The following is a 12,222-nucleotide window of genomic DNA, read 5'->3' as shown; positions in this document are numbered from 1 at the left end:
CTTAATGAAGACCTGTAGTACCAGTCAGACAGTGCACTACACCTACACCCTACTGTCACATATATATACGTCCGCTCATCAACGGTGAAAGTTTAATTGCCGAAGTTTCCTGGTTAGATTCCCTAAGGGAAACTCCTGAGATATTTACATCTCATGATTTCGACGTCCATTTCCCAGCATGCACGGTGTCTCTCGCTTTAGAAGAACCTCGGCACGATACTAATTTAAAGAATATTGTGGCACGATATATAGGAGACTATTCTTATGTTTGGCTACTGGCAATATGGTACTGAATCACTAGTGGAGGCTGAACATTGTCGTCCTGGTTTCACGCGTTCTCCGCGTCCGCTGTGGCGGTGCATATAGATGGCTTTGGAGAGCCTTAGCAGGTCACGTGATCTGTTCCAGCAATCGCAGAACTGGAGGGTGTTAATCTGGCCGTGGGCCCTACAGTTTCTGGGGTCACACCTCCTCTGGGTCTTGCAGCCCCTCGGCTCCTCGTGGGGCGTCAGCGTTCTGTATACGCATGATGGGTTTATTGCACATCGGGCAGACGCTGCGGATCTCTAACCATTTCAGCAGGCACCTGCAAGTTACAACGAAAAGTTTCTTTAAAAGTGCAGTTGCAAATGGAATGGGTTTTTGCACTTTTGCATTTTTTTTTTACCCATGCAAAAATTGTCACTACAATGCTAGGCTGTTGCTTGTAGTTTGTTTAGGGGTCAAAAGTGTGAGCAATAGTAAGTGACACTTAAAAGGATGGTTCACCCAAAAATGAAAATTAGCCTATGATTTACTCATCCTTAAGCCATCCTAAAGCTTCCAAGCTGTTTCTGTTTAGGACTCCATAAAAGTACATCTATCCATTAGAAACGTGCACCGTTTGGCTCTGGGGGTTAATAAAGGCCTTCTGAAGTGATGTATTTGAGAAAAAATCCATATTTAAAATTTTACAAAGTGTAATTTCTGTGTCAAACGCAGAAGTGCAGAGAACCAAGAAACAAAAATTTTTTGATTCTTGCGACTAGCATATTCTCATTGAAGCATTATACCCTGGAACGCCAGTTTCTTATGAATGCACATACGACAGTTAGCCGAAGCTAGAGATTACAGTTTGTAAAGTTTTAAATAAGGATATTTTTTTCTTAGACCTTTATTAACCCCCCAGAGCCGTATGAAGCACGTTTATGATGGATCAATGCACTTTTATGGACTAAAAGAAACCGCCATTCACTGCCATTATAAAGCTTGGAAGAGCCAGGACATTTTTTTTAATACAACTGTGTGTTCGTCTGAAAGAAGAACATCATATACATCTAGTATGACTTGAGGATGAGTAAATCATAAGGGTAAACTATCCCTTTAAATATCTTTAGGACTGATGGATATAAGCTTTATTTACACTTTTTTTTTTACATTTCCATTGCGTTATTATTTTTTATTTACTTCTGTATAGGAGAGTGTTAATGGACAATGTAAAATACAATGTCAAAGAAGCCTTTTATACTATTAATTCATCAAAAATAGTACAAACCGTAATATTGTTAAATGATATTAATTATCAATTACCTCTTCTATTTTATCATTTAAAATGTAATTATTTTAAATGTGAATTTTCAGCATCATTCCTCCAGTCTTCAGTGTCACATGATACTTCAGAAATCATTTTACTGATGATTTGATGCTCAAGACACTTCATGTTGAAAACACTTGTGCTGTTTACTATTTATGTGGAAACCGGGATTGAGATTCCTGAATGTAGGTGTCAATGTCATCAAAATGTTGTTTTGCCACATTTTTCCATAAGAAAGACTTTATTAGGATTATTTATTAGGGGCACTTTAAGATGGTGGCCTCAAATTGAGAGATTGAAGCCAGAAAACTTCAATGGTGATTTCATGATGTCATTAAAATAAACGGGCAAAGGCAGGTGATGTGTAAAACTGTGACTGATGAGTTTTCTGTGGAATTCTGCTGCATAAGTAAATGTGACTTCTCCTGTTAAGTAAACACTTGTTAAAGTGGAACTCACTTCTTGTGGAAGGTGTGTGAACACGGGCACACGGCCAGCTCGTCTCTGGTCTTGAATTCCTCCAGACAAACGGCACAGGGCTGCTGTGACACAAGATAAAATAATGTTAGCATCTCTTTCTTTTAAACGCACAATCTGAACATGTTAGCAGTATGCTGCAGGAATGCTGGCTGTAGCCTTTCCAACATTTTTCCCTTAGTTTTTGGTTTCAATCACACTTTTTTCTATGGCGTGATGTCGGGGCTGGAGTTCTACTCAATTGAAAGTCACGTCTGGGCTCCCATAATGCAGTTCACCAGGTGGTTGAGAGGACCAGAAAATCTATTTGCATAATCAAGAACTTCCCCTGAGGTTTTTACTAATCAACTGAACACCACATAACCTAATTGAGCCTCGCTTGTGAAGGAATTTTTAATGCACTATGTGGGAGATCTGAAATGCTGAACTATCTTTGATTCTGACACTTGTGTTCATAAATAGTTATTCTCAAGAAGCGCTGCCAACAGTGACAAACTCAGGTTTAATAGACAGGATACTGAACTTGGTCACATACTTTGATATGTTTAAGCCTATTTAGTGTGTAATGCAAATGAATATTTACTTTTGTTTTTTATTAAAAAGCACAGGTTTTCTGCTAATTCGCATACAATTTACTAGTACCGGTAATACTAGTAATGATTTAGTAATGATTAGTGAGTAGTAAATTTGCTCTTAAAGAAAACTAATTGCAAAACTATATGCCAGGGCCATAACCATGACTTCACAACTATATAGGCTACATTTGGAAGTGTATCTTTTTTTTATCACTTATTTATTTTTTATTCCGTTAAATCCCTTTTAATCCTTTAATTATTTAATATCTCTAAATAAAAAGAAAGACCCCCCTCCACCCAAGACCTGGTATGGCAACGCGATATGCAGGAATGTATGATTGTCCCAGGCACAGTCTATGGTCCCAGCATGTACTCATGCTGTATTGTGACATTTCCCTTTTAAAAAATAATGGGTTGATCTTTTTGACGTCATACAAATATTAGACAACGAGTCAAAGGAGTTAAACCATAGCCTGCAAGCCAGAGACCCACATCAAAATGTTTGGTCTTGAAACTATTGACAGGGCTCAATCCGAGGGGCGGGATAAACGGTTGTCTTTCTCTCTACACGCGATAAGATAGCGCTACCACCAACCAGAGCAACGAAGGTGAAGCGGAGCTCGCTGACAGTTTAAACATTCGCCGTATCCGGTCGGCAAAATTCCGAACACATCTTTCCTTTTTAAGAATACAAAGAACGGCAGTGAAGTCACTTTTCTCAGAGAAAAGCTCAACTCCAAGTCTTCCAGAGTCGCGGTCAAAGCTGATTCGAAAGACCGCCGTTCGCCAGTTTCTGTGTTTACTAGAAGCACACAAACACAACTCGGCCGTCGTCATTATGGCCCCGCCCACCGACTCTATACACGATGTGATTGGCCCGAAAAAGATTTTGGCGTTTACAGCTCAGAAGTAACCTAGAAATCTAGACGCACCGCCCTAGCGGCAGCAAATGTAATCTTCCCGCGAGTGTCGTCTAGCAAGCAACCCTTCTGAGCTGTATTGGCCTAACTCTTGCCGAGCTAATCACATCGAGTATAGAGTCGGTGGGCGGGGCCATAATGACGACTGCCGAGTTGCGTTTGCCTGCTTCTTCTAGTAAACACAGAAGCTGGCAAACGGCAGTCTTTCGAATCAGCTTTGACTGCGACTCTGGAAGACTTGGAGTTAAGCTTTTCTCTGAGAAAAGAACAAAGAACGGCACTTTAGTCATTCTTAAAAGGGAAGATGTGTTCGGGGTTTTGCTGACCGGATAAGGCGAATGTTTAATCTGTCAACAAGCTCTGTTTCACCTTCGTTGCTCTGGTTGGTTGTAGCGCTATCCTATCGCGTGCAGAGGGAGTTTGAAAGACAACCGTTTATCCCGCCCCTCGGATTGAGCCCTGTCTATGGTGAGTTTCCAGACCAAACATCTTGATGTGGGTCTGGCTTGTCTAGCTCAGCCTCAGAGGTATTGAGAGTTGCTAGACGACACTTGCGGGCAGATTTGCTGCCGCTAGGGTGCGTCTAGATTTCTAGGCTAATTAAACACAGTCACACATGGAATTAAATGCAAATGTACTTTTACAGGGAGCTTGCGAAACTTACTCCCAGTAGGCTCAGCTTCTTTCCTGCGCCTTTCAACACCACCTTTAAGAGAAAATAAAGAAAATGACAAGAATTAATTGTTTTTCACTCTGCCGCTTTCTGAACAAGCCCCTCGTCAGACATTGGTCGAACAAACATCCACGCCCACATCTTACGCCATTGGCCGAGTCAGCATCGTTGCATAGGAAACGGTAGGAATCTTGAATAAAGGTTGCTGTGGCGCATTTTTCATAACGACGCAAGTTTTCGAGAAAATTAACTAATATGTTGTAGTTACATGTACATAGGGATAGAATAAAGTATTTTAATAAGCAAAACTTTATATAGATTTATTACACGGCTCTGTGAAATACTTGATTCTGATTGGTCAATCGCGCATTCCAGCGGTTATTTCCAGATAACACCCGCCAATCCGGGCGAGTTATCTTGACCGGTACTACTTCTATGTTTAACGCTGGCGCCATCTTGTGGCTTAAGCAGCCGTGGGTTACAATGGAAGACTTCAAGGCAGGTTTCCTTTATAACGTTTTTAATATAGATCTTTTTCTTACACAAACGCATCGATTCGAAGAAGGCTCTGTTAACCCATCGGAGTCGTGTGGAGCACGTTATTTGACGGACAGCTGCATTTTTTATGGACTTCAAACTACAACAACTGCTTGGATTAACGTTAGCCTGGACTTTTTAAATATAACTCCGATTGTATTTGTCTGAAAGAAGAACGTCATATACACCTATAATGACTTGAGGGTGAGTAAATCATAGGCTTGGTTTCATTTTTGGGTGAACTAACCCTTTCAGCATTCATTTTCAACATTTAGCAGCAATAGATAAAGGCTTAAAGCAGGTTGAAACTGTTTTTCTTCGCGGAAGCTTTGCGTAGGACCTCATAAAAATATTTAATCTTAAAACAATATTTTGTGTCTAATAATTATTTATTTGAGACTAGTAGTAGCCGTGTAATAAGCGGGATAATGTACACCCAGCAGATTATTACACGGCTCTGTGAAATACTTGATTCTGATTGGTCAATCGCGCATTCCAGCGGTATGTTATTTCCAGATAACACCCGCTCATACGGGTACTACGAGTTACTTGACCGGTACTACTTCTATGCTTAACGCTGGCGCCATCTTGTGGCATAAACAGCCGTGGGTTACAATGGAAGACATCAAGGCAGGTTTCCTTTATAACGTTTTTAATATAGATCTTTTTCTTACACAAACGCATCGATTCGAATCAGAAGGCTCTGTTAACCCATCGGAGTCGTGTGGAGCACGTTATTTGACGGACAGCTGCATTTTTTATGGACTTCAAACACAACTACAACAACTGCTGGGATTAACGTTAGCCTGGACTTTTTAAATATAACTCTGATTGTATTTGTCTGAAAGAAGAATGTCATATACATCTACGATAACTAGAGGGTGAGTAAATCGCTTGGTTTCATTTTTGGGTGAACTAACCCTTTCAGCATTCATTTTCAACATTTAGCAAAGGCATGGCAAATCTTCAGCAATATATAAAGGCTTAAAGCAGGTTGGAACTGTTTTCCTTCGCGGAAGCGTGTAAGAGCTAATAAAATATTTAATCTCGAGACAATATTTTGTGTCTAATAATTATTTATTTGAGACTAGTAGCCGTGTAATAAGCGGGATAATGTACACCCTGCCGGTTTTTATCGCAGAATAAACCCCTTCAGAGTGATGCAAGACCCCTCCGCTTCGCGTCGGGGTCCTGATCACTCTGTCGGGGTTTATTCTGCGATAACCGGCTGAGTGTAGCTACATTATCCCAAACCCCCTCAGAGTGATTCAAGTCCTGATCACTCTGTCGGGGTTTATTCTGCGATAACAACCGGCTGGGTGTACATTATCCCTTACTTAATCTCTATCAGGAAATAGCCACTGTAAGTAACAGAATTGAGAAGTGTGCTTTTTATATCGATATGTGTTTTGTCTGCTAGTGTTTCTCGTTACTCTATGAATATAACGTTCACTTTAGTCTCCTTGCTTTTTTTTTTAAAGCAAGTCACTTTTTTAGACCCATTACATTTTAGTTTAATTATCTGACATAAATTCAGAGGACCTTGACCAACATTGTAAGGTAAGCACCTTCTTTCACCATATTTTAAAAAGATAAAAAAATAACTTTTTGTAACATATTCATGGAAAATTACATTTTACTTGTGTTGTGTCATGCTTGCATGCTATAGGCTATAAGCAAAGTGTATCATGAAGGTCATTTGTTAGGTTGGATTTCATCAAGACTCTTGTAAAGACTATGCTATATTTATAGCTAACTGTATTGTTTTTAGCCCACCTCATTGTAGCTGTACTGCTCCCTTGTGCCTTGCTGTTTCAACCTGTTAAGAGAACAGACAAAAAATTAAACCACTTGTACACTTCCTGAGTTCAACTGCTAAAACTGCTGTGGGTGGTGCAAAGAGAGATGTTGTGATTGTGCAAATTATTCCCCTGCAGCATTTCCTCTGTCAAACTCTCATGTGCCTATAAAATACTTCTACATAATATACTGTTTAAAGTAATTGACACTAATATTTTGTAATTCATACTTTGTCACCTTAAAGTCTGAAAGTCTCTAATAATGTATTATTTATATATGTCTAATTAATTTATTCAGTATATATATATATATATATATAGGCAACTTATATAAAGTTCCAGACATGTCATTCTATGTGTCTCTACATGTCTTTACAGGAGCGGAATGCAACAAAGGACACATCTGATTTGTGTAACAGCTGTTGTGCGGGTGTGGTGAGTGTGTTTGGGCTCTTGCCTGAACAGATAGCAGCAGAAGATTACACTGAGCATGAAGATGAACATGCCTATGCCCAGTACGATGACGTACACGTTGAGCGGCAGACGGTAGATGTCTTCCTCTGACATATCACAGTCTGAATGCTGCAGCCCTAGACCACAGAGGCAGCCTACACACAAACACACACTCAAATCAGCCATTTAAATCACACACAAGCAGGAAGAACGCAGTTCTCCAGTACGCCCACTTTCAAGGGAATTTTTGGGAAATGAGCTAAGCACAAAACAAATATGAACAACTGTAGGACTGCCTCCAACAAACCACCATCTGGCCTTTCGTGAAGCCATATGTGTGTTATAACTTATAAGAGCATGCCATTCATACTTTACTGTTTTCTAACCATTTAAGTTCTTCTCCATTCATATTCCCCAGTCAGTCAGTGTACTGTAAGAGTTAAAGATTAACGCAGCGTCTGCAAGAATCCCCCTTAGTCTGAGTCTGGAACGATTCATCTAAGGTGCTTATATGAAGGGGCTTCCACAGAGATTATTGTAAGCTTGTGTCATTCTGATTAGAAAGGTACAATGAGACTTATCAACAGACCTCAAGTATTATCCTAATTATTATTATGTTCTGTCATATACAGAGGCTAAATATTTAATTTCTCAACAGTAACACAACTGAATACATTTTTGTTGAATTGTTATTTTTATTATCATTCGTATGATTATGACTGAATGATTGATATTTTTATTATTATACATATGGAATTGAAAAGAATGCCATCACCATGATACGTTTTTGCAGATGCACAAAACATCCGGAAATGTGGTTCATAATCTTGTTAACGCTTTATTTAGAAAAGTTTACATGCTCAGCAGCTTCCTGTATTCCTAAATTCTATATATATTAAGCAGCACAACTATTTCAACATTGATAGTAATTTCTTTTTATTATCCGTATTGAAATAATCAGCATATTATAATGATATCTGTAGGATCATATGACACTAAAGACTAGAGTAATGATGCTGAAAATACAGCTTTACATCACCTAAATAAAGTACATTTTAAAATATATTAAATTTATGGCTGTCAAATCTATATATATATATATATATATATATATATATATATATATATATATATATATATATATATATATATATATACACACACATATATATCGGTGTGTGTGTACATAAACACGTGACTATATATATATATATATATAAACACTATATATATATAAACAAACTTTTGTTAGATGCAATTAATCACAATTAATCGATTTTACATCATTAAACAGTTTAAAAGTAATAATATTTGACACTCTTATTGTTTTACTGTTTTTTTCGATCAAATAAATGCAACTTTGATGAGCATGAGACTTCATAAATGTGCCCGCTGTCTTATTTGCATTATCTGGTTTAGACAATCTAGTTGATGCATTCACATGACATGACGTATACGTAATCAGAATCCGAGCAATTTCCGATAAACAGAATGTGTTTACTTACTGAGCATTACTGTCATTGAAACAGATCGATCCATGTTTTTATCTAAATATAAATCTCTAAACGTATCAGTTTTCAGAAGAGGAAAAGGCTAACAGCATGCAGGTTGTTCAAAACAGTCTACGCATAGCACGAATATTTCCACAATCTTTGACCAGCTATGCTTGACCTTTCTGAATAGTTTCCTGTGACTTCTTCAAACTGGTTTCAACATCCTCTGCAGCAATAACACTTCAGTGACTAATGCTGGGGGGAGAGAAAAAAAAAATAAACTCAAGTTCAGCTTGGACTTTTCGCAAAGGCCACTCACCGTTACACCATTGGAATGGTTGCATGTAATCTGACTCCAAGCAGTGCTGCTGCAAACTCACTGCTCGTCTGGAACAGGCAATGCGGGGGCTGAAGGACACAACCGAAAACCAGATTCAAGCTTGACTTATTCCCGGCAATTTTCCGTTGTGCACCATACGTTGTTCCTGTAAGTCCGATGGGAAACCAGCTCTTAAAATGACAGGGTGTGCTGTCTTGATTATAGTTGAATTATTCCTCCATTCATCTCACTTTTATGATGCCAGCATTGAAGAACAAAAGATTTCAATCACTCTTTGGCTCCGCTGATGTGAATATGCACAAGGTGCTTTGTTACAAAGACAAAGGGGGCATAATGTGCCCTTGATATTCTTGTTGTCTTTGAGAACGAGTCCATATGTGACCGAACGGCACTTCAGATGTGATCTTAATGTTGTCGCACAGAAAAGTTAACAAATTCCTTGATAATTCCTGCGTCTGGCAGTTTAGTGAGCACTTGCAGAAATGTGAACAACATACGATCTGATACAAGACTCCATCTACAGTCTTTGTCTTCCTTCAAACCCTCTTGCAAAAGACTTTGGCATGCCTTTGGGTCTCTTGTCGATTATTCCAGCAGTCCTTCCTTGACGTCGCTCTCGATCTTTGAGGTATATTCCTGTATCGAAGAGCAGGCCCTTTAGAGAATGAAGAGAACAGTATTTTTCAAGCCGCTGGGGTGTTTATGTGTGTGTGTGTGTGTGTGTGTGTGTGTGCGCCTGTGTGGGGGAGTATTTTTTCTCTCCACCTAAAACCATCTGCTCTCTCAATCCTTCCATCAAAAAAGTAGACAAAAAAATAATTCGTCCCTCAGCTCATTTAGCAAATATCCCAGCCAAAACACAAGCATCTGGGGTTAAAGATGTGTGCTAGTGAGGCTGACCAGTAATATTCTCCAGGAAGGCTCCTGCGTCTTTCCTGGCCGCACACATTCAGTTTGTAAACAGATCTGTGCTCATGTGATCCTGGTTTGCCTCGCAACTCTGTCCTCCAATCCCTCCCTCCCTTCCTGAGCGATTCCCCTCCTCCAATCCCTCACGCTCTCACTGCGCGACTGCAGTCACAGGATGGCCTCCTCTCTTTCTAGAAGTGAGGGCTGCAACAATTTAGAGGAAGTAAGGCCACAAGCATTCACCGAGCTGCAGAAAACAAGCCGAAGGTGGCAGACAAAACAAGTGAGAGTGAAAAAAAAATGGGGCAGATTGCATGAGTGGGCACAGTGACACGTATATGCAGCACATTAGATCAGATGCATATCATGTTGCTGTTTGACCTACTAAAGCCTGTTATGTTTAAGCACAGAATATAACTATAGCTTTTAAGCGGAAAAAGAAACAACAGACTCAGACGACCAACCCCCAACAACACTAGTCTGCTCTAGAGACAACAGCTGCCGCTTGCCTAACAACCATGTGCTCTCCGTGTCTCTGTTTGTCGCACTCAGCAATCTCGATGACTTATCTGTGTGGTGCACAGTTCAGTTTCATGTTAGCCAGATTATTTGCTGGAATACACTACACGACTTTTAAAATCTGAACAGATTTTAAAACATTATGCTCCATCATACACTTGCCGACTTTGTGTCATACACTGAGGATCGCACACATTCAAGTCATATTGAATGAACACAACAAACTCGCACAGAAACTCTTGCCTTGTGCTAGGAGACGAAATGAAAACAATATGCTCAAAAAATCAAACATCCTCCAAATGGATGGAATCAAACTTTGAAGCTAAAAAATTGGAGTCTGTGACCATCACTACATGATTTTCTGTGAAATCTGTTGTGTAGTAGCCTAGAAATCTAGATGCGCCCTAGCGGCAGCAAATCTAATCTGCCCGCGAGTGTCGTCTAGCAAATCTCAATACCCTTCTGAGCTGTAATCGCCTAACTCTTGCCGGGCCAATCACATCGAGTATACAGTCGGTCGGCGGGGCCATAATGATGACGGCCGAGTTGCGCTTGCGTGCTTCTAGTAAACACAGAAACTGTCAAACGGCGGTCTTTCGAATCAGCTTTGACTGCGACTCTGGAAAACTTGAAGTTAAGCTTTTCTCTGAGAAAAGAACAAAGAACAGCACTGAAGTCTTAAAAAGGGAAGATGTGTTCGGAGTTTTGCTGACCGGATATGGCGAATGTTTAATCTATCAACTAGCTCTGTTTCCACTTCGTTGCTCTGGTTGGTGGTAGCGCTATCCTATCACGTGCAGAGGGAGTTTGAAAGACAACCGTTTATCCCGCCCCTCGGATTGAGCTGTCAACGGTGAGTTTCCAGACCAAACATCTTGATGTGGGTCTGGCTTGTCAGGCTAGTTGTGTAGCTTATTTCAGCCTTAAATACTTTATTATTCTTTTTCACAGCTGGCTCATTGTAACATTTGTTTTAAAACCTGGTGTGTTTTCACCCTCGGTTCGTTTAGCCATATATGAACAGGGCAATTGCGATCAGATCCGCATGAGATCGCCTGAACGAGGTGGTCTCTGCCTGATTGAATACTAACTCTGAGGTGGTTCGGTTTAGGTGAGAAAGCAATCCGACCCAACGGACCAATAAACCAAGCTGTTTCATAATTGAGGAAGGAAGCATGTTATATAAAAACCCAGATAGCAACATTATGTCAGCCCTGGTAAATAGTAGCTTTATTTCAGACCGACATAATGAGTTGTTCTGCAGTAAACTGTACTAACCAATTCTGTAGGAGTGTGGGCGGGGCCTTTATACCGCGGCTCGGGTCCCCAATTAGTGCAAGATGTCTGCGTCGTCTATCTTTTGTTACAATCTATGGAGTAATGGAGTGACGCAGGTATGACGTCACTTTGCAGTTGGCATAACGCTGGTTCCCTCGAGAAAAGCCCAATAGGACGTTTCCATAGGCTTTTGGATTTACTACTAAAAGCAAGCTCTGTGATCAACAAAAATGTATGATACTTGCACGTTTTGTCCATCAAGATAATTATTACAGATGAACACAACTTTTATGAATTTTGAAGCCTAAACACAGTCGCCAGAAGTAAAAAGCTAGGCTAGGTAAGGTAGGCTATAAACGAACTACACCACCGTCCCACGATTTCAGCGTCACCATCACTAAGCTTCCAGCATCTCTTTCAGTTTTTATCTCATCTCAAAAAAATTCCCAGAATGTTTGTTATACTAGTTTAGAAGAGCACAATGATAAGCATAATGAGGCTGTAAAAGCAGACTGAGTTTACCTGCTCGGCGTGATGACATTTCATCTCCTTGACAGCCTCTGTAGTCCCATATAGCCACTTGTTAGCAACCGCCTTTTTCAAGGCACATAACAGGTTTTAAAATCATGAGTGCAGGTAACACTGGTGTATTGTAGAATAAAATGTGAAAGTGTTT

The 12,222-nt window shown here is 39.9% G+C and overlaps 1 protein-coding gene across 2 annotated transcripts; it reads right to left on the bottom strand.

The window, feature by feature from the left end:
- Nucleotides 1-104: 104 nt before the first annotated feature.
- On the bottom strand, nucleotides 105-9,843 carry zgc:175214 (uncharacterized protein LOC557610 homolog). Of its 2 annotated transcripts, none has more exons than XM_067440993.1 (6): nucleotides 8,820-9,843; nucleotides 7,012-7,162; nucleotides 6,532-6,574; nucleotides 4,210-4,251; nucleotides 2,033-2,112; nucleotides 105-586 (listed from the first exon to the last, which is right to left on the bottom strand). In XM_067440993.1, exons 1-6 carry the CDS (start codon nucleotides 8,842-8,844, stop codon nucleotides 463-465), a joined length of 465 nt encoding a protein of 154 aa, XP_067297094.1. In that variant the 5' UTR covers nucleotides 8,845-9,843; the 3' UTR covers nucleotides 105-462. The 2 variants fall into 2 exon arrangements, with proteins under 2 accessions (XP_067297094.1, XP_067297093.1); XM_067440992.1 differs by having other exon boundaries at nucleotides 2,033-2,115; nucleotides 8,820-9,837.
- Nucleotides 9,844-12,222: the final 2,379 nt, after the last annotated feature.

Source organism: Pseudorasbora parva, chromosome 4, assembly GCF_024679245.1.
Source record: "Pseudorasbora parva isolate DD20220531a chromosome 4, ASM2467924v1, whole genome shotgun sequence".
NCBI lineage: Eukaryota > Metazoa > Chordata > Actinopteri > Cypriniformes > Gobionidae > Pseudorasbora > Pseudorasbora parva.
The sequence above is the reverse complement of the archived record's forward strand: the minus strand, read 5'-3'. Positions and strand labels throughout refer to the sequence as shown.